Source organism: Cataglyphis hispanica, chromosome 8, assembly GCF_021464435.1.
Source record: "Cataglyphis hispanica isolate Lineage 1 chromosome 8, ULB_Chis1_1.0, whole genome shotgun sequence".
NCBI classification, from domain to species: domain Eukaryota; kingdom Metazoa; phylum Arthropoda; class Insecta; order Hymenoptera; family Formicidae; genus Cataglyphis; species Cataglyphis hispanica.
The window spans coordinates 7,828,736-7,853,134 of NC_065961.1; the positions used below are offsets into that span (position 1 = coordinate 7,828,736).

Sequence of the window (24,399 nt, forward strand, 5' to 3'; positions counted from 1 at the left end):
GGAAAAAATCGAATTTATCTATATCTGCAGATTTTTAATTCTAATCTGATATTGATTTACTATAAATAAAGTAAGATTATAATTGCAATGCAAATGTCAGGCTTGAGTGACATTAAAATAGAAATATTTTATGTCATATCTTTTGTATCGTTTATAAAATAATTTACAGAAATGTATTTATGATCAAATGCCAGAATTGTCGAATAATATAGTGCAGCTACAAAAAATGCATTCCGTTTAATTCTAGGAAAGTTTCGAATCGTTTGATTGGTCAGAAAGATAGGAGGAAAAATTTTTTGTTCTGATTGGACAATTAATGATACTCTATCCCACGAGTAGAATTTTTGAACGCATCCTTTGATAGCAGACAATATATACTGTGATAATACAGTGACATGTGTGTCTACCTGTTTTCTTTCTTCTTCATTAGCGGGGCAAAGTTTTAAAATTTTCTAGAACAATTTCAATTTATGATGCAAGAGAAACGCGAATAGAGAAAGGTTATTCAAATCAATTATTAAAATATTTCGTTATTTGCTTAACAAAGATACGATAAAATTTGATTTGAAATGCAAACTACTAACGAAGAAATAGACGAAACCGGGAAGCAATCAAATGACAGTAATGCGGTTGAAAATGTTCGAATAGAATTGAGAGAAGCTACCTTGACAAAAAGAAAGCAGAATCGTACATCTGCCTGGAATAAGAATCGCAAAAACTTGGGAGAATGTCCAGAGAATGAATTGTTTTCAATTGAGTATATTATTGAGAGAGCAAAGCTTCTTAAAAAGAAAAGAATAACTCTTGAAGATTATAGATATTTGCCTAATGCTCTTATCCAGGTACATTTTTCACAAAATTATTATTTTTTAAAATTATTTGACATTTTGTACATATAAATTTATTCATATTCTATACAATTATATAAATCACAAGAGGTGAAATAAATAGTAAACTATAATAATATTATTTAATTTCTTGTATTTATTAGTCGGAGGAAAATATTTATGCATTTTTAAGAGTAGATCAAAGTTTATCAGGCTTGATACGTGATCTGTCTGGTAACAATTCAACCTTACAATTATATGCAGCCAATTGCTGCTGTAATATTGCTCTTGGAAATTCAAAAGCTTGTACAGCATTGGGAAAAGCAATTATTCCATATCTACTTATTGAACTAGAAAGCTTAAATTATATATTGCTGGTAAGTTTATCTAACTAACATTAAACAAAAAAGAGCAAAATATCAGTATACAGTTCTGTCCAATTCAGTTTTGTCACTTGTCAAGCTTGCATAGAAGCTTAGAAAGTGCATAAATTTATCTTCTCTTTTCAGGATGTGTGCATTTGGACAATTGGTAATTTAATTGCAGGAAGCAATGTGGCTTTTTCGATTTTACATGCACAGCATTGTTTAAAATATTTAGTTTTATTGTTATCTAATTGTGATGATTCGATACTTCCATCTGTAATATATGCACTTTTACATTATGTACATATTGGTTTTCATGAGATATCGTATAAGTATCATTCATTTTATGTATTGAAATATGTAGTAGTTAAGCTTATATAGAAATATTTAATATAGCTTTAATATTTACAGAAAAAGTGATATGGCACAGCTTGCTGAAAGTATCATAAAGCGAAAATTCTTAAACGAAAATCCAAATTTTATTTGGTTATTAGCATTGTTATCCTCTTCAACAATATGCACGACATATTTGCATTCTATTTTGCCACAAATTGTTGATCATCTTCATTTATTATTTTTTGGTACGGATGAACTAGCTCATGTCAGTGAGGTTTGTTATCTTTTTTTCTCTTTTCTGTACGTAAAAAAAAGTATAATTAAAAGTTAAGATTCACAAAATTTAAGATTACACTTTTTCAGATTACTGCATCTATACGTATATTAGGTAATACATTATATAATTCTTGTGAAGATAAAACTGATATTCTTTTAAAGAACTCAAAATACTCACATGAGGATTTGTGTCTTTTATTGAATAAATTATTATCACATCAATATATGCATATTAGAAGGGAAACCTTATGGTTAATAGGTAACTAGGCTGATCTAAATAAAAAAGTGGAATAAAAATGACATAATATAAATGAGATATAACCTAATCTGTATTATAAATTGTAGGAAATTTGTACAATCACAGGTCACCTAATGTTGGTAAAAATATAAGAGATCTTATAGCCTTTTTACCAGCACTGAATCAGGCTTTTCTATCAATTGCTAATTGTGCATGAGCAAAAAAGAATCTTTTTTCAAAAAGGTATACATATTTAAAAAAATTAATATTTTTGAAAATATTTTTAATTAAGTTTAGATAGCTCTATTTATTAAATTTAATATCTTTGATCGAAATTTTTTATATATTTATTTGTAAAAATAAACGTACGAATATTATAGTAACAGAGAAGTTGTGCGTTTATCTTTTGAGCTGTGGTCGACATTTCTCTTCTTTCTGTTTCTAAATTTTGCATTCACATAGTGTTTTCTTCAATTCCTGATACTTATATCTTTATTTAATACAGATATACGAGATTGTTTTATTTCATTGTAATATTGTAAGACGAATAGGACTACCATCAAAATGAGATTAATTAAGATTAACTTACACATGACGTGCACATTTTACGATATGTCAAAAAAGCTTTACACTAAATTCCACATTATTCTTTTTAATAGTATGACAGGGATAATATAGAAATTACAAAAGCAGACCTCCAGGACGATTTGTGACACTCATCAATCAGAATAAACATTAAATAAAAAAAATGAGTATAACTTTGATCAATAACAAAGAAAGGATATATATTATTTGCAATATAATGTATTTGAATGAATGAATAAACATTTATTGCTTCCTTTTAGGTTTACAAATATTCTTAACATAATTAATATCATATATTATATCTTTTCGCTTGCAACTTACAGACACAGAGAGCAAGAATAAAATCGAAACTGCCTACAATGCACGAATCAGGTTATTTGATATTCAACTCGATTCGTGCATTGTAGGCTGCTTTGATTCTAAAGTGTATCTGTCTTAATTCTTCTGCTATGCTGATGGTTCCATTATTACGTTGAGCATGAGATGCCATATCCTTGACCTTGTTTTCATATAAAAATTCAATTTCCTCTCGATTAGCATCTGTGCCTCATATTGGTTGTATAATTCTTGTAGCTGCAGAATATCTTCTTAGAGGAGGACAGGTACTACAAGAATTATTCGATATGTTCCTGTTTCTCAATGTCGAGCAATACTTTTAATCGGTTAATTTCCTTCTCTGCTATCTACGAGTCCTTTGTCTTCTTTTCCAATCTAGAGAACATATGCCAAATAAAAATGTTAGTCATTTTTATCACGTTTGATTAATCAGCGAACCTTATTTTCAATTGACCAATAGGCAATGTGTCTGATTAGGTGCCACTCAAATAAGTATCTCCAATGTAAATACATTTTTTACATTTTCCGTAAGCTTTTATATTAGCATGAGAGAAATTTTATATATATATATATATATATAAAACTTCTTCATTTAAAATAATTTAATTTAAGATAACATTATAAGTTTATTTATTTTTGTAAATAAGTTTAGTTTTATTTTATAAGCAAGCTGCAAAATGCGTTTTTTTCGTTTATTTTTATTATTATTTCGTAAATATAACAGATATTATATACACATTTTTCACTGGCGCGTGTAACTGATGTCTTTCGCTCATCTTTTGATAAAAAGCTAGGGTCGTGGCACACAAAAAAAAACGTATATAAGCCTCGTGTCCATAATTCTGGAACTTGGTCCAAATTCTCGGATCGAGAAACATGGCCAATAAAATTGCCGCTTTTTCGTAAAAGCTGCAAATTGATTAGCTATAAATTTCTCTTGCATACAGTAAGCGAAAATGCTTGCCGTGTGACAAAAGGCGACGAAATAGCCATTCAATTTCTCGCTCTAATGGAAAAATTATAAGTTAATTGGCTACCACATTGCCTTTTGTCACGTGGCAAGCGTTTGTGTGAGAAGAGCCATGTGAGACGAACAGAAGCCATTAAGCGAATTGACCAATCATGGTCGAACAATGAAGAAGCCATATTGAAATGGAAGCACGTTAAAGATTTCGATATGGATGAAATTTCTTAAGATTAATATTTGTCTTTCCTATTCATTTCGCGAATAAAGAAACAATGTGAAAGAACATAACGAAAAACTCTCAGAGAATATATAGCATTACTCACTTGCTATTGAAATCTTCGTTATCCCAGCGTCGATCTCGAGCTTGGCGGGTTCTCTGGCCGTCTCGTCGTGCAGTTTTCGCTGCACACGCGAAAGCTGCACGACGAGACTTCCAGGAGAGTCCATGCCGGGATCTCGTACACGGCTACACCTCTCGAATGATGATCTCTATGATGAATTGCGTTACTCTGAAAAGATGCGTTACCTCGAGTCGGAGATACCTTAAGCCCCGACTCGAGGTAACGCATATTCTCCATGTAACATGTTAGATGATCGTTGAAATTAGCCGCAGCCGCCTTCTCCTTTGGATCGCCATCGTTGCTGAAGACCGTGGAACGTTGTCTCTCCCTTCGCGTGGTCATCTGTTTATGAACGTTGAGATCCCTAACGACTCTAACGTTTCAAGTTCCTTCTCCAAACATCGAACAAGATCATCGCGTCCAACCAATCGCGAGCCTCGAACCGGGAGGTAGAGGGAGGCGTAGATGTGGCGCGATCAGATTTGTCAGATCAAATTTAACGGCAAAAACTGAACAAGATATATATACACTGCACGTCAATGATCGCGTTCAGCAGAGAAACTCAGTAACAATCGAACGTGATTGGCTCATACTTTTAGAACCAACAAATCAACATCGAGTGTTGACTAGACGATAACTGAGTGCTTTCTCTACTGAATGCAACCATTGGGCTCCTGCACACAGGACGCGTCAACGCGTTACGCGTGGCAAGAGACGACGCGGTAGCCAATCAATTTACAATTTTTCCATTAGAGCGAAAAATTGATTGGCCACCGTGTCACTTCTTGCCACGCGTGGCGTGTCCTCGTCCATTGTTTCCTGGAATACAGCACCAATCGGATGGTGAGATGCGCCGCTTCTGCCTATCTTCTGTATTCGTCCCATAATTCGCTCACTATTTCCTTTTATAATTCAAAAACTAAGCTTCAGACGAAATTTTCATAAAGGAAAAGTCGTCTTAGAATTCTTTCAGGAATACGACCTGTTAAGGACACTATTTCGGATCACCCTGTATAAGTCTATATATCCAATGTAAAACGTTTTTGTATATCAACTGCTAAAGGACATACAAAGAAACAAAAGAAAGCAAAAATAAACAAAATATAAATTGAAAATAATTAAATTGAATATCTTTCACTAAACTCGTTTTTTTCTTCTTTTTTTGGTGTAGCACCTGCTCTATTCTTATCAATTAAATCTTCTTGCTATATTATAAATGCGATGTTATCTTAAAAATTTCATCAAAAGCCGATTAATCAAATCGATATATAATGGCAAAACAATAGCAATGTATTTTACAATTAAATAAAATTAAAAAGTTTATATTCTTTTATAATAATATTGTTATATTATTACTAAGTATTATTATATTATTGTTGTCTAAATTAATTTTTCTTTATTTTTTAATTTAAAAATTTATAAAACAGTAGATATTTGTAATTTTTATATTTAAATAAAAATAAATTGTTTGTAATTTTCTTATTTCAATATTTTTTAAATTTATTACATGCTTCCCATAATACTTTCTATTGGTTCCGCCATGTTTTTTCAAACTTCATTTCGACCAATAAAAAGCAACACTCATCGTGCAAAATCTATAGTTTACGTGACATATATTATAGCTTTCCAAACGATCTATGCGCTCTGGGAATGTAACCTAGTACATGTAAACAGTCCGTCTGCTTTTGACAAGAGACTCTGGACAAAACGAAATTCGAGATCGATAAGGATTGCGGTGGCGTCGCGCATGACTGAATTATTTTGCGAATTACAATCTCGAGGTTATGATGATTGTAACGACCGAGTACCAGGTTGATTCCAGTTGATTTCGGTCTTCTCTTGGCTCGCGAAATATACAAATACAAAACCAATAACGGTCCTGACACAACGATGTTCGAGGGGGCTATAGCGGCATTTTTGAACCGCCTGCTGGGCAGGTACGTAGAGGATCTGGACACGGAGCAGTTCAACGTCGGTATTTTCTCCGGGGATACATGTCTCACCGACCTCAAGTTGAAACCGGAAGCTCTGGTATGATTTTCTCAGTGGTTTAAATAAAAAAATTTTTAGGACTAAATTTCGATTAACTTAATTGTCAATTAATTTATAAGTACAGCCTGCATTGTTTTGTTAATACATGAGGATAGAATTATTAATTTTTAAAATTGAAAGAAATTTGATTAGGAACAATGTATTTGGTGATTAGCATCAATCTATTCATCGATTTCAATATATCGCTGATTAAGTTAATCTAGATTCAGTCAAAATGATCCTCAGATTATATATAAAATAGAATCACAGATATACATATATTTTTGATATTTTTTTTATGTTTTCAGTATCAACTGGGATTACCTATTAGAATAGAGATTGGCTTGATAGGAAAAATTATTTTGAAGATACCATGGTCTGGACTTTTCTCACAACCAATTGTGATATGCATAGAGGTATTGAGCATATACATTATACATAATATATAATTATATTGTAACATTGTATACTGAAATAATATGAAATCATATAATTATTTTTATTCTCTTTAGGACATATATGCGGTAGCAGTACCTTCACTATCAGGTCCATATGATTCAGAGATACAGAAACGTTTGATAAGAGCAGAAAAAAAGAAAATTCTTGAGGATCTCAAAGACGATGAATTATTTAGAGCAGGTAGTTAAATATTCTTATCAAAATATTATTTATATTAATAAATTCTTTTGAATTTATGTTATTTCTGCTAGGAAATGTCTATATATTTGAATAACAAGTTTGTAAAAGTTTTTCAACTTAATAATGTTTAATATGTTTCTTAATGAGATTTTATCTCTGTATAATTCATCTTTTTTTTTCATAGGTCTACCTCCTCAGCTATTTGATGGTCTATTAGCATCAGTTACAAAAAACTTTCAAATTACTATAAATAATGTACATATTAGATACGAAGAAAAAATATTGCGTAACTTTCTCTGTGCCTGTGGTATATGTATACAAAGTATATCAATTACAACTACCAACAAGTAAGAAGTAACTTGATAATATATAGTCATGTTTCTTCTTGATTATACGTGTCCAATGTTATTGATAGAAATGATGAATTTCAGTAAATGGAAGCCCGGAGTTTGCGCTACAAATTCACAAACAGTGTATCAGCTTATACGCACAGAATCGCTCAGTGTGTATATGGATCACGATACGGAATCTTGTATAAATATCCAGGGAAATTGGGACATGCCCAACCTTTTTGCATGGAAAAGTGCGATGCATAGATCCCTGCAAACGTTTGGAATGAAGAACAAGGAATTTCAGTTTTGTATGTTTGAGATATTATTTGTCCATTATATTATCGTTATTATCTTGTGTCTGAAAAAAGAAAAATGTTATTTTTCAATTTTTATCTTTATCTTCTGATTTTAATGACATTTTTTTTGTCGAAAAGTGTTGAAGCCATTTACGGCCAAGATCAAAGTCATTATACACAAAGGTACAGAAACGCAAGCTTCTCGTATGTTAGTTGATATTGTGCTCCAAGATGTGGCAATGCAATTATCTGAAGCGCAATATGCTACATTTTACCATATTCAAGATTCTTTGTTACGAGCGAGCATCAATAGGTAATGAATTTGCTTAGATTGTATTTATTTTAATAACATATGCCTTTTTAATAAACTCTCTCTGATAAAATTAGTGATTAAAAATTAATAGTTGTATGTAATATTTGCAGACCACATGCTAAATATCGACCAGAAAAAAGCGTGTATGAGGAGCCAGCATCTTGGTGGAGATATGCATATAATTCTATTTTGAATTATTATATCAAACCATATACTTGGTCGCATATAGCCAAACATAGGAAAAATTATAGAAACTATAAAGAGGTATGCATTCAAAGTTTGCAACGACCAAACGACACAGAACTGAAACTGGATCTGCAAAAATATGAGGATAGTCTGACAATATTAAACATAGTGATCGCTAGAGAGCATGCTAAACAAGAATTGAAAAATAAGGATATCGAGCGCGAGTGTCAAACAATAACGAGTTCATCAAAAGATGTCAATGTCGAAATATTATCGAACAATGACCAAAATATAATGGTTCAATGCAACAAAGAAGAAAGTCAAAATTCAATGATAGATGTAAAGGATAATACACAGATAAAATTGGAAAAATCATTAAAGCAAATTGGTGAGTGCATAAATATTTTCCTCACTGTAAGATTATTAATTGTTTTTTTTTTTATACATGTTATGTAGAATCACAAGAATTATGTATCACAAAGAGCAAATATTTGACAAGAATTTTTGTTTTTTTTTTATCTAACGAAAATTCTCTTTTCATGTTTGTAGATTACAAATTGAATTTTACTTTGGCAAATTGTTGTCTGACTCTTTTGAGCAAAGGCAAAGAAATGTTGATTGTAACTGTCGCACAATTCCTGACAAGTATTGAGGCACGGCCTACATTATTAGCTTTCAAGATATCTGCTCGTGCTGAAAGTTTTGTTATCGAGGCTATATCGACTGACGGTGATTTGGTTCCTTTAATTACTGTTGATAATGTGTTGACAGGTAATGTGTCTACTTATTTCTCTCTCTAAACAATTAATAGACAAATATTACAAATATTAATTGCAATTATTATATATGTTTGACAGGAAATGTGTCTACCTATTTTTTGGCCATAGATTTTGAGAAAAATGGACTAAATATGGATCCTATTTTTGAAGTGTCCATAAAGCTGGAAGCTATTGAAGTGACTTATCATCATGTAATAACGCTTTTATACGCGATTGTTTTGATCGCAACTTTTGTAATTTTCTCTCATACATTTGTTATTTTTTATTCAGTTTGCCATAATGGAGATTATAAACTTTTTCAAATTCAACACCAATTATATATATGACACGATTCTCGGAATATATAGATTGTGGGATTATGTTAAAAGAAAATATTTCAACTTTGTGGACGACATCATTTCACAGACATTGAGAATTAGCTTTAAAATAGATATTATATGTCCATATGTTATATTTCCCGAACACGGATCGATTCAAAGGTATGCTTACTATATGTAGAATTAATATAAATGAAAGCATATGAAAAACATTACATTTTGTATATAATTATTTTTTTAGAGGAGGTCATATACTTGTCTTGGATCTCGGTAATGTGACATTGGTCAATGAACTTCAAGCAACAAATCTGCAATTGGAAGACGCTACTCTTATGGAATTGGAAGAATTACTTTACGACAGACTTAATATGGTGTTTTCCGGGGCGCAGATTTTATTTTGTCATTCGGGCGACGATTGGCGTTCAGCGAGAAAACGAAGCGATTCAGAATATCATTTATTATCCAAGTTACAAGCGAACGCAACACTTTCGTATAGTATTAGACCGGAATATCGTCAATTACCACGGTAAGAAATTGTTGCTGTTCCTCTTGTTTATTCTTCTTTTTAATATGTAACTTTTCACAGGACAAAACTTAATGTACATATTTCAAACGTAAAATTTAATTTATCAGAAAATAAATTGCAATTGATGACGCATTTTTTGAATAAATTGCTTGTTCTATATGAAAATAATGTTGAAAAATATAAAGCTACCTTTAAAAATTCTACTCTCGAAAAAAAATCAAGAATTGCTTTTACTTCGGTGAAAGAATTGATGAAAGTACAATCTAGTGTGTGCTTGCCATCTGTTACAATGATGCACAATGATTTTAAACCTATTATCAAGGAAGTTGTTACCAATAATGTACCAAAACTTGACAGGTAATGTCATATGAAAGTCTCTCACTACTCAAGATGTTAAGATTAAGATCAAATTATTCTAATTTCTTATTAGGAGTGTTGTCTCTTCGGAAGTTAGCGAAGAAGACTTGGAGCTGTTATCTAAAACAATTAATTTATCTGGATTTGATGATAATATATCTCCATGTAACCACATTAATTTGTTACTTCGATTTGCTATAAACGAGGCAAGTACAGTTTTATCAAGCATCTTATTAAATAAATACATATCTTATTAAATAAATATGTTATTGATATATATCTGGTTTTTAAAATCTTTAGTTCTCCATAAATTTTGAACATATGGTGGACAACCGAGAACAGCCCTATCTCAATTTGAGATTGCATACTTTGTACTATGAAGCAGCTATGATGGAATATGGTGTTGCTGTTCAATTCGGTATTGGAGCGATTTTTCTAGTCGATAAGACAAACGCTGGCGTTACTGGATCATATTTGGAATTGATATCCACCGACGAGTCTTACGAAGTTCTCGTTGTATCGTATCGTAAGGTAATCTTTGCACAATGATATATATATATATATATATATATATATATATATATATATATATATATATATATATATATACATACTTCCTGATTTGTAAAATGTGCATTAATTATTTCTATTTTAAAGGTTAAATCAAATTGCCCCGATTTCAAGTCGCACTTTAAAAATATCGAACGCTCACTGGTTGTGAATCTATTGAATATTAATATCAATCTTCATAGATCTGCATTATTAAAAATAAAAGATTACTGGCATAAATTTAAAACGTAAGTAAAAGACACACAAGAAAATACACAATTTTCTTGATAGATACTCCTAGAGACACTAATTGATTTATTTCTTCCAGTATATGTGATGGTACACTGATAATCAAGTATGCTGAGAAGATATGCAGTAATATCATAAAATGGGAACAAAAGGATATAGATCCACCCATTCCACCAGGTATAAGTATTCTTGAAGATATACATTTTGGGGGTGGAAAGGGAGTATCAATTAGTTTTACATCTTGCAACGATATTTTTATAGGTGCAATTAAACTGAATTATTCAACCAGACTTAGCTCGCTAGCACTACGATTCTGTGACAAGGATATAGATTTAATGGAGATTAAAGTTTCGGGCTTGGAAAACGATTGCATCTACAATGCAAACGAGAGAATGGTGTTGCGTGCCCATCTCAGAAGTATACTTGCTGAAGATTTGAACGACGACACGCTTTATTCAAAAGTAATCACCTTGAATAATATGTGTATTTTTTTTAACTACACATGCGCACGTACACGCACACAATATATATAATTTTTAAATTTTAATCAAAGATTTTGACAACCGATGAGGACAAGGTGTGTGATCTGAAATATGTAAGACATACGCCAAGGTTATATAAATGTTCGGATATTGACACTAATCAGGATGATGTGATGTCAGATGGCACTTTCAAGCTCTCTATCGGAAGAATAAATTGTGTGATCATTTCTAAAATTCTGTACGATTTAAGGGTATGATAGATTTCTTACTTTATATTTGTATTTTACTACGATATTGATATTTACACTTTAATTATATTTATATAGAATTTTGTGAGGCCATTTGCTTCCACATACTACACTCGCTTCTTAAATTATTTGAAAAATAAGTTTGTCGGAGGAATAGAGTTGTTCAAAAGGAGTGCAACGAAATTACACATTTTTATCGATATACAAGGACCTACTTTTCTGCTACCACAGAAGAAAGATGCCCCGAATCTCTTGGTCTTCGATACGGGTATAGAATTGCTTCCATGAGAATTATACAAATTGAGATAGTTCTTTAACAGAATTTATTTCCAGGCATATTATCAGTCGAAAATTTTTTCAAGAATAGTGGACAATCGATGAAAACGATGGTTAATGATAATGGACCATTGATAATCGATAATATTTTGATAAAATTGAAATCTGTGACTATATCTAGGGCAATTATGACCTTGGCGCGAGACTTGGAAGTGCAGGTAAAGTTAAATTGAACATTCCAATTAATTTTATTACATCAGCGTATTTCTTAAAAAAGAAATGTGTATTACATAAGGAAATAATTTTAGGAACCCATTATCGAACCTATACAAATTCAGTTTGATATCAAGAGAAAAACGGAATACCGTAGTATTATGGAATTCCAAACGTATGGTTTATTCAATGTGCAAGGAGCAATCGATATTGTAAATATAAACTTGAGTCAACGGGATCTTAAGTCCCTTATATCGGTGTGGCAAGATAATATTTCCAAAATACCGTTGCTTAAGAAGATCAGCGAAAATGAGGATAGAATTTCAATGCAAAACTCCCAAAAGAATGTCGAGCACAATGATGATGTTATGATGAAGAAGTTGGAAGACTTTTTAACTCATAATGAAACAGTATTATGCGAAGTCAATATAAAACTTACTTTGGAGGGATTGCAATTGAATTTATTTATGGACACAGAAGAGGTGTGTATGTATATATGTATATATATATATATATATATATATATATATATATATATATGTTAATATCAAATTAATCAATATTGAACTATCATATATTTTGATTATATTATGTTACAGGTGTTGAGTTCTCCTGTGCGCGACTTGAATCATGGTTTGTGCAAATTGAGCTTCGGAGAAACTATAAATACCTGGGACTTTTATAGTGACAAGAGTGTGAAAATGAAACTCTCTTTGCAAAGCTGCTTATTGCAAGACACACGCAAAGATTCGGTCATTGAAAAAAAGTGTGTATCGTTGATCGGGAGCTTTAAAAAAAAATCTTGTTGGCCTTTGATCCTTTATTAATCTGATTTTACGTTTTCAGAATAATACAATCGCCGGCAATATCCTTAGAAAAGAATTTAGAATCTCGTATTTCTGTGTCGATGTCTCCTATAGTCGATGTTACATACAGTCGTACTCAAGCGAAGGAAAAGTGTTTCGACGCTCTTATTCAAGACGTGCGAATTAATTTGTCTGTACCTTTCTTGATGCATTTGGGACGATACTTTCTGGATTCCTTACCTGGCGAGCAGATAGAGAAAGGAATCATCAATCATGGATACGATAATAATAATCAAATGGTAAATATAAATTCGTTTGGAAAATTCATTTGGTAATAGAGATCATTAAAACTATTTTTTTCAATTATTTTTCACAATTCTCCTTTAAAAATTATACATCTTGTCTAAAATATATTTATTGAATAAAATTAATTCCATCAATGTATTTGATTTAAATCAAGAACCGGAATGCTATAAACACAGAAACTGACAAAATAAATTGCTCCCAATATTTTAAGGAGCAACCAGGTAGTTTGTTTATGTATGCATGCAGATTGTATACAAAACTGGCTTTTTCTCTCGTTCTCAATAGCGATTATATATATTCATATATATGTGTGACATTTTTCGTATGATTTTACATGTAGAAAGTAAAACGATTAATTCTAATGTTTTTAGGTACTTCTGTATCAATTAGAATACAAAAGCCAGATATTTTTCTATTCGGTGACTTGGAGAAAAATAATACACACGTGATTCGAATGCAGACAGAAGTGTTCATCGAAAGCAGCAGACATGGTTGTTCCTCTTCGATAGTCTGCACCCTGACCAATGTCAATGCCAAGACCAAAGGTCGGGGAAATTACGAGTCTCCGTATTGGTTGTTACATCCTTGCGATATAGAAATTTCTAAAAAGAAAGAATTGTCGAGCGGTAATGAAGAAATCGCCGTTGCTATAAATAGTATTAATGTACATTTATCAGTAGAAGTGATCCATACCTTTCTCGATGTAAGTATGACTTGTATGCTGAATCTCTGATATATAAAATTTACGTGATATTGTGTGAACTGTGATTGAATTATTTATATTGCATATTATTAATGTCTACATTCTAGATATTGAATGAAGCGTCGACTTTTTTGAGCAGCATTAATTCGAAAATGGATGATGATAACAATCAAAATGCCAACATGTATAATAATCTCTGGACACCAAAAAAAGTTTCTTGTATACCGTATAAGAAAACTGATGAAGGTAAAATATCTTGTGATACAATATAGATTATTCTGTTACAATTCTGTTATATTTATTTAAATAATTTGCATTTTTTGTTATTAGGAGACTCGATGTTGGACCATCATCATAACAATCATGTAATATTCAATTTGAGACCTGTACTAATTTGTATATTGTTGGAAATGGAGTATTCTGTAGGAAGATTTCCAGTAATGAGAATAGAAACTGTCGTTACTGCTACTATTGATGATTGGTACAACAATTTCCATCTCGAGTCTAATATAAAACTTCACGCATTTTGTTACAATAGAGCTTATCAGAATTGGGAGCCATTCGTGGAACTTTGCACAAAGGATGATGTAAATTATAAACCATGGGAATTCATTATTAAGGTTACAAATATTATCGATTACTACACATTTATATTATTATTTTTTATTAATTATCTATTAATATGTTTTACATATTTGATTTTTTCAGACGTATCGAGGTGAAGCAAATATGATTAATTCCCATTGGACAGATTTTTGCCATCGCATAAAACAAGATTGTACGAAAGCAAAAAAGAAGGATATAAAATATAATGAACAAGATGTAACAGATATGATATTTATTGGACCTGATGTTGATGTGATCTCTAAGAGAAAAGGTGAAATTATTCATATGATTGTTTTACTTAATACATGAGAATTAATTATTTATATATGTACTATATATTTTATTAGTCATATGATAAAAATTTATATATATATATATGTGGGAATTTTTTAAACAAACAGAGCCTGAAACTTACATTACATATGAGGATGAGTCTGATACGGACGATGACGAAAGCGATACAAAATTAACAAAGATTTCCAATTATCTATTTAATAATAATAGCGATGACGAAGAAAGTGATTCCGACGATTCGAGTACAAATGAAGATGAGGAACTGGAATTAACATTGGATTGTAACTGCGAATCTTGTATGTGTAAATTCAGAGTCTCACATGTGTATTAAATCTCAGTTGTTTATATTAATGTTTTAATTTTGCATGCAGTTAATTCTACCACGCCACGTACGCTAGCGAAAGCAAATCTTTTCGCGCCGCATATTATTCTATATTCGGAGGACAAAATCAACATCACCATAACGGAAAACATGATCGCGACATGGAATGCGATGTCAAATGCATTTGCAAGAGTCAAGGGTGGAATCCCGTTCGTACCAACCAACACACGAGAATTGACTGTACTAAACGACATAGGTCATGCGAGTCGAGTGGAACTGCTTGTTCAAGAAGAAGTAGACGGAAACAGTGTCACGCGTGTCTTAGCCGCGCATAATTTTGCACATGACGGAAACTCGCCGACCAGCGTGCCTAGCAGTCCGGAAAATGAAACCCAAGTGGATCTCACGAGTCCTCGATGGATCGGTAAAGACACCACCGTAGTAGTATCAGAATGTCAAACTTTTCCTGTCAACTCGCCGGTTCAAATCTACAAATTTATAACTGGCGAGCTTCTTCGTGTCATTTTTGAAGGTAACTTCTACTCGCTTCTCTATACGAAATATATCATAAATATGTGAATAACCAATTTTTACTCTTAATGCAGGTTTCGAGGATGTGTTGGTGTATTGCCCTAAGAAGGAGACATGCAATCTCGTATCGCTTCGTCCTGTAAAACACGATGTCCGCTATTATCTGGTAATAGAGGCGACGATAAACAGTTATCTACATCGTACGGTTTGCGTGCGGTCTCCGTTACAGGTAATGTAATCCTTTATTTATTCATTTTGTTTTGCATCACCGTCTTTTGTGTTTTTTCCGCTAATGGGAAGATATCTTTTAGTTTCGAAACGAAACATCGTACGCACTTGAACTTTATTATAAGAAAGCGGTGGTTGACAAACTAGGTTTAACACCTACCGGTGAAGTTACAAATCCTTTTGATCATAATATAAGAATGGTGATCATCGAACCTGATGCGACTTACAACATTCCTTTATATATCGCTTATCATTGTCCGATACACATTCTTCCTGCATATCTAGAGTAAGTAGATTCGTATATTAAGTCAGTTTATAAATTGTTTTTTTATTTAAGAAGGAAATACGATAAAATATAATACAATAACAAATATATTATTTATATAGAAAATATCAAGTCAGCGAGGAAGAAATTTATTGGAAAGATTTGAGGGATACAGCAAATGCATTTAAAGACGTGTGCTGCAAAGCGAAGGACGACATTAATTGTAATGTATTTTGTGTTAGGGCGATATGTACGGAAGTTCCGTTAACGACTCGTCCTTCGGGTTGTCAAGTGCCGAATTACTTGATAAATATCGTACCGCCTGTAATTTTTAATAATCAGCTGCCCTTCGTCATCGATGTTAGTATACCTAGCATTAATTACGAAGTGAAAATCGAACCCGGGGAAAAAATAAACATGCATTCTTTGCATCAAAGCAGTAATGTACAATTTATTTTTAAGGTGCGTAGAATTTTGAAAAAAAAGTCAACTATATGCAAATGTAGCAAATATTTTGCATCGTTTAATTACACACCGCTCAATAATTTTATATGCAGATACATAATTACTTGGGCGCATCTTGGATGGGTGCGGTAAAACTGAATATGAACCTAGAGCGAAAGTTTGTATTAATGTCTGCAGATAACGAGTCGGATTTGACGAAACCCTTCTTGTTATGCTTAGAATTAGGCAAAATTTCCAGTTGGAACATCATTATACAATCACAGTATTGGATGATAAATAAGTCTGGCTTACCGCTATTTATCCAGGTAATATAATAATCCAAACAATTAGATTTTCATAATAATAAACTATGATTTATGTTATTATTCTTTGTTTAGGATTGCCATCCTCACATAACTTATGAGATGCCGGAGGAAGAGTTGATGGTGTTTTCTCAAAAGAATAATAAAAAGAGCATGGTTCGATTAAGGGCCCATCAGTCCGAGTGGTCGATGCCATTTGGATTGGACGGAATTACATCGATGTCGTTGATCGTTTGTCGAGATATTGAACGCGGGCGAAAATATCAGATCTTAACGGAGATAGAAAGTTCCCGCTTATCGCCTATTTTCACGAAAATTATAACGTTTCTACCATATTTTTTTATCTGCAACAAAACTAAGAAGGCATTGAGGTTTATGGAAGAGAATGAAGCGGCCGATCTCTGGAATGATCTTTTACCTGGGCAAGAGATATCATTCTGGCCCGTTACTGAATCCATGAAAATGAGGATAAAATGGAGAAACAGTCAGCTGGTCTCGCAACATTTCGATATTACATATGTGGGCAAGACTGTGCTGAGAATGGATAACGGGGTAAGACGAAGACACGCGATTGCATATTAATTATAACAATCAGTCGAATGGATCTTGTACAGAATTTTATAATTTACTTTGTGATACTTGAAGAGATTTCATATCAAGATTTTCTAATTTATAGTCGGCGTTATGCGTAGAGATCGAAGGTGGCATAAATACTCCATATCGTATAATATTCCGAAGATACATCGCCAACGATATACCTGTACGAGTGGATAATCTCTGCGACAAACTATTTTTGAAGCTGAATCAAATTGGTTTGGGTCAAGTCGCTCTGCTCAAACCGTTTCAAAGTCTGCTATACACTTGGGACGATCCTACTCAGACTAGAGAACTGATTTGGAACGTTTATAACAATAATGCATTCGGCTATAGAACACAACTTGAAACGGTAGTGAAAGAAAAAGTGTCTCTGTTATTGTGTCTTAATTTTCTTATATTTTTGACAAGATTTTCCATCTTGCATTTTTTGAAGCGACAAATTTCTTAATTCTTTTTTTGTTGAATTAAATTTCGACGAGATCTCCAATCCTTATTATTAAAGCAATAATTAAAATCCATGGGGTTAGTCTTCTCAATGTCAGTTTAATTTAAATTAATTTTTGCGGATTGATTACTTGGCACTAACATTTTTGTTTGCTTGTAGGACGGTTGCGGACACGAAACGGTAACTTTTGTAACCGTCGAACGGCGCGACAGTGCGTCTCATTCCTCCCAAGTTGTTCCTAAATCGCTAGCAAACGCGAAGCCGTCGTGGTCGGAAGATACGAGCATAAGTACTGCTCATTCTTCTTCTAATGTAGAATCCGACACAAAGCCACAAGTGTTGGAGCACGCTCGGCAAGATGAAACGGAGGTTTATTGGGTGAGCTACATGGAAGGTGAACAACGCGTGTTGCTATTTACTCAGCATGAGAGTGTATATCTGAAGGTGAGAAGCATCATCGATCCCGAAGCGAGCAAAAGAGAAATATTTTTGTCAATCGCGGCTATTGGAATCAGCGTTGTAAGTTAAAGACACGATTTAGAAGCGATTTTATGTAAGTCAGTCCAGCTATGATAAACCAAAGATCGATTGACTTTTTTTCCTTGCACAGGTCGTAAAGGAAACCAATCTTCACAGTGCCAGACGAGAGTTACTGTACGCCAGTGTGATCGATTCCGCCGCGCATTGGGAGCTTTACTTCAGCAAACGATGGAGGAGTTTGTCGTTGGAATTGAGCGCTTGGCTGGAAAACAAGTATACGAATTCCGCAAAGGCGGCACAATTGGAGAATTTCATTGATGTATGATTCTAAATGATTTCATTGATGTATGCTATCTAATGTAATCCTTTGAACTACATTGTAGGCATTTATATATCGCTGCCCTTGCTCTCGATTCTACTTAATCGTTTGATAAAATGTAACTTAATAGCATTATGTCCATTATACAAATACGATATTTCTAGTTACAAAAATTAAATATGTAGGGTATTTGAACATAAAATATGATTCATTAGTGTTTATCACAAAGATCATTTTAATATTTGCATGTATTCGCTGTGATTGTGTTTTATCGCGCAGCAAAAATCAATGATTGTCTTCAACATATTCTTTTTCAAATATTTTGCAGGTTGATTTAGTGAAAATGCAGATGACCAAACCATTCTTTGGAAAGTTGCGAAGGACATATTCGCCAGGTATCTGGCTGCATTGCAGGGAATCCACGACGCTTTGTTATTTGCAGGGATATATTCACAGGATACAGGTATTAATTGTATTCATAATTACAATTTGCGATAATAACTTTTCTTGTCCATCTTGCACAGGTTGATAATCAATTGAGCGAAGCTGTTTTTCCGGTGGTTCTATATCCTAGCTTGCAAAAGACTTTTGTGAATTATGCTGGAACCCGCAGATTGAAACACTGCTTAGAGTTCTCATATCTAAAGCAACGCAAGTTGAAGAACACCATTTACAAGTACAGTTTACGCATAATATAAATAATATACTAATAATAGTATGAATAATAATATTAATAATATAGTAAAATATTATTATATAATATTATCTAATAATATTACTGCTATTTATTAACTATATAATATTAATAATCTTTTATTATATTACTATAATTACTGTATGATAACATGATATTATTACTTATACATATAGTAGTATATTAATTTCCAAATAATATTCTTTTAGAGGTATATGTATCATCATCAGGGAGTTTAATTTAAATTTGGAAGAGACCTTTCTTTGTTCCTTGATCAATCTAATACCTAAGAATCCAGAGACCAAACACTCAATCGCCGCCAAACTCAGGAGGGACGTGTCCAATATGCGTGTTCCTTCATTTCACAAAATTAATAACGTACGATCATATAAGCTATATTAATTTCTTATTATATGAACACGTAGGGATTTTGACCGCTTCGCACATATAAATTGCAGAACGGCAAGAAAAGAGATTTAATAGAGCAGATATATATTTCTCCAATGGCATTGCGCTTGAGCTTGTTAGCCAATGCAGACGGATCTAACGCGCGTAATTTCAGCATCATGCTCGATTATCGCAATATTCTTCGATTCATCTTTGATTACGCGGAGAAAGGCGCGTTCGAAAGGGATGCTGAATTCAAGTGAGCGATTAAAATTTTAATTGTGATGTAATTGGCAAGTATGTGACAAGATAAATATCGTTTGCCCATTACTTTTGTCGTTTAGATTGCCCAGTTATCAAAGAAATTTCATCGTCGTCAATAATGAGCATTTATTTCTTTCGCGCCTCTTGCGAACTTATATGGCACAGATTATGGAACAGTTTCATGTGCTGGTGCGATTAACTACTGTTTTGGGAAATCAGTATGGCTACAATTTTAAATCGCCAGGGAGCAACTTTAGCGAGCCAGATTCAGTAAGTATAAATGGATGAGATTGTTTTTCTTCATGTTTCTATATTGAAACGTGCTAATCGCGCGATGAATTTTCAGTTACTATTATGCGGCGACGAGGCTGCGGAGAGGCTGGCGTATGAAGTGGCGTGCGAATTGGGATACGCTACGCCCGACGGTATACAAACTTCAATTTTAAACAACTATGCACCTCTTTTTAAGGTAAATATAAAGCTATGAAGCTAAACATATTCATTAATAGTATATATTTATTTAACCTGCGAGTGTCTTTCCGAACATGATAAAAAAATTTAATATGTGGCTGACTGTTTTCAAAAGTTTTCACACGAACTACTAGAAGTAGTACATATTCGTTTTTTGTTTTAGGTAAAGGATACAAATTATCAGAATCCGGATGTACCGCCTTTAGCATTTTTAGTCGATAATTCATTCGCTACAGAGATTGATTTAGAGACTTCTGGCTTGATCACCACGTCGACAAACAGTAAGTAAATAATTATTAGTCATGACATAAGCGAGAGTTCAAAGTAAATCAAGATTAATATCATTATAATATTAATTTGCTCGAGCATTACTTTATTTCTTCTCGGCGTGTTTACTAAATCTTACCAAAAATGTGCAGATATTCATCGAGAAGAATCGAGATATTTCTTCAAAACATTAGGGAAAAAAATATCCGTGTTGTTTAAGACGGAAAGCTCTTGTTTAAAAACTCATTCGAAAGTAATACCAGACATAATAAAAAGGTATCAATGCTACTGTAGCACTATTTTTTTCTTTCACGCATCATAAGACATTCATCTTAGAAAAGAATCGCTCATTTTGCAGGGCGCAGGAAGTAGGACACAATTTTGTATCCAGGGTGCGATTGCCACGATATATTAATCCACATTTCGTAAGTATCGTTCGTCTATTTCATATGTAATCTGTCGTTTATGTCATTAATCATACTCTTATCCAGGGTGTGGAGTTATTCTCGACGCACAAAGCGAAGGGAGCGTACTTATTGAACGCTATAAGTAAAGGCCATTGCATTCGGAATGATTCTTATTGGGGACACGCTGCACTCCACAATGACGGAAAATACATTACACTAGTATCCTTGCAGTAAGTGTAGCAATTATAAAAAGTTGTATTTGTGTATGTGTATTAATGCTCATGTATTTGACGACTAAAAAATTTTAAGAATATAGAGCCATATTAATTTTTTTAAATGTAAGAAATGAATGGGTTCAATTCTGGATGAATTTTCAGGCGAATATATTATATCGAGAAGGGAAATGCTTGGGGATCGTGGAACGTGAAATGGACTTTAGAAACCAATCAATTGCTGTCACCGCCAACTATCGCTAAAAATAAACTCATTTTGCATGTAACAGAGGTAATTTGTATGTCCAATGCAATATATATTTAATTCATATTACTAAAATATTACAATTGTGGAAAAAAAGATAACAATGATTTGATACATTCAAGTATCGAACATGTCTTTTTTTAAAGAGTGGCATATTCAAGTTTAACAACTTGGGGAAAATTAATTGTTAGAAGCAATTCAATCAGTTTCTCGATTTTTTAAGAAATAACAATGGAATGCTCAATAATTGTGAGCAATTGAATGAAATCATAAAATATCATTAATTTCTTTTTGATATTTTTCAATCTAAAAATAATCAAAGTTGACTATAACAAAAAGATTTTTCTCTAAACCCTGCATGAGAGAAGTAGGAATTATATAATAAAAAGAATCAAAATAATAATATCAAGGCTAATATTCTAATATTACTCGATCGACGAAGCATTGAACACATGATTAAAAATTACATTAAATGTTATACGCGCAGGAAGAAAAAGAGACGTCATCGTCAATGGTAGACTGGTACGTGGAGAGCGAGGCCACGGATATTCTGGAATGGTTATGTCGTAGAATGAACAGCGCAATGATCCTGAATATGGAAAGCAGCATTTGTTCCAAGTGAGAGAAACTCTAATGCACTAACGGCTGAGGCCGTTATTGAGAAAAAGAGAAAATGAAGAGCAAGGAACAAAGTGGATACAGAGATCAGTGTATTTACATATTTAGTTTGGCGTAATAAAAGGTATATATATGATGAATGCAAAGAAAAAGAAAAATGATGTCTCTCTTTCTCTTTCTCTAATGCCCTACACTTCTTTTATTATCATTATATCTTGTGCCTTAAGTCAGATCGCATCTTCGTCTTGGATAAAGTACGTCTAGTTTATTTCATAATTTATTTACAAAAAGTCTTAGTAAATTACACTTACAGGCATCTCCACTCGAACTAAAGTAAATAATTTAAGAACTACATGTATTTAGATATCTATAGAATAGGATACTTTGGGGTCGGGGAGAAGCTGGGACCAGGGAAAGTGTTCTGTTTAACTTATTTCAATATAATCGTTTCTAATCGTTTCTAATCGTATCTCCGACGACATAACTCGAGTCGTTTTTTAAACGACTTTTTATACGTCGTGTCAAAACTAAACCTCATTCCGCCTCTCTTATAAATTCATTCTTTCTACGAAACGAGGAAGTATACCAGTGGAAGGTGTGCGACGAGTTCGCGAATGTATCTTCTTTTTTTTTCTTTTCTTTTCTGCAACTTTCTCTTGCGCAAGAGTGGGATTTTACAATTACAGGTAAATGTACGTATTGTAAGAATCATCAAAATATGTGCAAGCTGACAATCGGTATTTGTTAATTTTACAATAACGTATGCGCGCTTTGAAAAAGCATAAAATCTTGGTTATAAATATATTCCCATTAGAATCGTTTAATGGCACGATCGAGCTTAAATTTAAAAATCCTTTTTCTTTTTTTTATCCTTTTAATATATTCGTTTCTACATTATCGTCCAGTTTCTGTCTGCTTCTACAATGGTTGGTTTTTTCTCATCTTCTGGTTTCTTCTTTCCGCTTCTCTTTTTTTTCTTTTTTTTTCATTATCACAACAGTATTTAATTACGTTTTTATAAATACGTTTATTCTCCAAAAAGATTGCAATTTTAGTTGAATCCGCTAATTTCAACTCTCTCCCTTAAAGGAAGTTATATCGAAAAGAAGAAACAAAAGAAAAAAATGTATATTGAAACTGTAAAATCTCCTATTTTTTAAATAATCACTGTGAAATTAATAATAATTTAAGTAATTATTTAAATCAATTATTTACTTAATTTCGCAAGCTGCGTATTTTCTTTCTCTTTTTCACAGACACTATCCCCACCCCTTTTTCTACCGTCCCCCCCATCCTCCCTGCATACATACGCATCATACACACGCACACATTCCCGCATTTTTCTTTCTTCTCTAAAGCCATCTTTTACATTAACGCACGCACATATATGCATACGTCCCAAAGTGTGCATTGTATGCACGCATAGCATACGCATTCGTATTCGTATTCGTACACGCACATCATACACAAACATTTCTCGCGCGCGAATGTAAAGCGAACATGTATTTTTGTCCTCTACACTATATCTCGAATATTTTCTCATTCTTTCACTTTTTTCCTCTATGTTTTCGTTCCTCTTTCTCTCTCTCTTTCTGAATCTCAACATTATATATACATACATACATACATGCACGCACGCAAATATACACGCAAATACATAAACACACACGGCACGCACTCACGCACACTCTTTCTTTCCTTCTCGCTCTTTCACGCTCCCTCTTTTTCTCGCTTTCATTTCATCAGCGGCTTTATCACACATGTCATATTATTTTTTTCTCTTCTAGCAATGTCTTTCTTCAGTTCTAGTTCTGCCTGTGCTCCTAAAGTCGAGACTTTTTGCGATCCTATGATCGCAAATGTATATTTGCGCCACCGTAGCCGTAGCACAAAAATCGAATAAGATTCAATGGAAGTGTGTGTTATCTACAAAATATCTTAATTACTCGCTAATTACAGCACAAAACATGCAAATATAAAAATTTGCATTATATTATCGTTTAATATTTATATATAATCATCATCCGATATATATATATATATATATATATATATATATATATATATATATGTATATGTAT

At 32.8% G+C, this 24,399-nt stretch overlaps 2 protein-coding genes and 1 long non-coding RNA gene across 6 annotated transcripts; 2 read left to right on the forward strand and 1 right to left on the reverse strand.

Annotated features, from left to right (window-relative positions):
* Positions 1-37: 37 nt before the first annotated feature.
* Positions 38-2,881, forward strand: LOC126851702 (uncharacterized). Of its 2 annotated transcripts, XM_050595935.1 has the most exons (7): positions 38-842; positions 992-1,204; positions 1,337-1,518; positions 1,604-1,802; positions 1,892-2,063; positions 2,150-2,285; positions 2,702-2,881. In XM_050595935.1, exons 1-6 carry the CDS (start codon positions 570-572, stop codon positions 2,257-2,259), a joined length of 1,149 nt encoding a protein of 382 aa, XP_050451892.1. In that variant the 5' UTR covers positions 38-569; the 3' UTR covers positions 2,260-2,285; positions 2,702-2,881. The 2 variants fall into 2 exon arrangements, with proteins under 2 accessions (XP_050451892.1, XP_050451891.1); XM_050595934.1 differs by having other exon boundaries at positions 2,150-2,881.
* Positions 2,843-4,644, reverse strand: LOC126851703 (uncharacterized). Its single transcript, XR_007687727.1, has 2 exons — positions 4,254-4,644; positions 2,843-3,338 (listed from the first exon to the last, which is right to left on the reverse strand). It is a non-coding gene; the product is annotated as an uncharacterized LOC126851703 (long non-coding RNA).
* A 1,301-nt stretch (positions 4,645-5,945) lies between these two features.
* LOC126851371 (intermembrane lipid transfer protein VPS13C-like) lies at positions 5,946-24,171 on the forward strand. Of its 3 annotated transcripts, XM_050595260.1 has the most exons (50): positions 5,946-6,302; positions 6,611-6,718; positions 6,815-6,941; positions 7,126-7,288; positions 7,373-7,581; positions 7,708-7,882; positions 7,993-8,456; positions 8,618-8,839; positions 8,926-9,038; positions 9,118-9,326; positions 9,406-9,690; positions 9,751-10,047; positions 10,121-10,253; positions 10,348-10,578; positions 10,705-10,844; positions 10,925-11,022; positions 11,107-11,306; positions 11,399-11,578; positions 11,654-11,843; positions 11,909-12,069; positions 12,160-12,546; positions 12,664-12,830; positions 12,911-13,169; positions 13,331-13,397; positions 13,548-13,879; positions 13,987-14,125; positions 14,210-14,499; positions 14,588-14,756; positions 14,887-15,075; positions 15,151-15,633; positions 15,707-15,861; positions 15,944-16,146; positions 16,248-16,587; positions 16,683-16,895; positions 16,968-17,444; positions 17,569-17,838; positions 18,094-18,453; positions 18,545-18,733; positions 19,062-19,196; positions 19,258-19,409; positions 19,637-19,805; positions 19,886-20,073; positions 20,159-20,348; positions 20,425-20,547; positions 20,713-20,830; positions 20,969-21,092; positions 21,175-21,241; positions 21,308-21,453; positions 21,601-21,727; positions 22,188-24,171. In XM_050595260.1, exons 1-50 carry the CDS (start codon positions 6,162-6,164, stop codon positions 22,320-22,322), a joined length of 10,209 nt encoding a protein of 3,402 aa, XP_050451217.1. In that variant the 5' UTR covers positions 5,946-6,161; the 3' UTR covers positions 22,323-24,171. The 3 variants fall into 3 exon arrangements, with proteins under 3 accessions (XP_050451217.1, XP_050451216.1, XP_050451218.1); XM_050595259.1 differs by having other exon boundaries at positions 10,925-11,306; XM_050595261.1 differs by lacking the exons at positions 19,258-19,409; positions 19,637-19,805; positions 19,886-20,073; ... (6 more) ...; positions 21,601-21,727; positions 22,188-24,171 and having other exon boundaries at positions 10,925-11,306; positions 18,545-18,759; positions 19,062-19,186.
* Positions 24,172-24,399: the final 228 nt, after the last annotated feature.

What these genes read in the sequence shown, in the direction of transcription:
- LOC126851702 (XM_050595934.1), top strand. Translation starts at nt 570, where the DNA reads ATGCAAACTACTAACGAAGAAATAGACGAAACCGGGAAGCAATCAAAT. An exon ending in ATTGGTTTTCATGAGATATC is followed by an intron (nt 1,519 to 1,603) that starts GTATAAGTATCA and finishes TAATATTTACAG; the next exon opens with AAAAAGTGATATGGCACAGC. An exon ending in GGAAACCTTATGGTTAATAG is followed by an intron (nt 2,064 to 2,149) that starts GTAACTAGGCTG and finishes TATAAATTGTAG; the next exon opens with GAAATTTGTACAATCACAGG.
- LOC126851371 (XM_050595259.1), top strand. Translation starts at nt 6,162, where the DNA reads ATGTTCGAGGGGGCTATAGCGGCATTTTTGAACCGCCTGCTGGGCAGG. An exon ending in GAACACGGATCGATTCAAAG is followed by an intron (nt 9,327 to 9,405) that starts GTATGCTTACTA and finishes TTATTTTTTTAG; the next exon opens with AGGAGGTCATATACTTGTCT. An exon ending in ACGACACGCTTTATTCAAAA is followed by an intron (nt 11,307 to 11,398) that starts GTAATCACCTTG and finishes TTTTAATCAAAG; the next exon opens with ATTTTGACAACCGATGAGGA.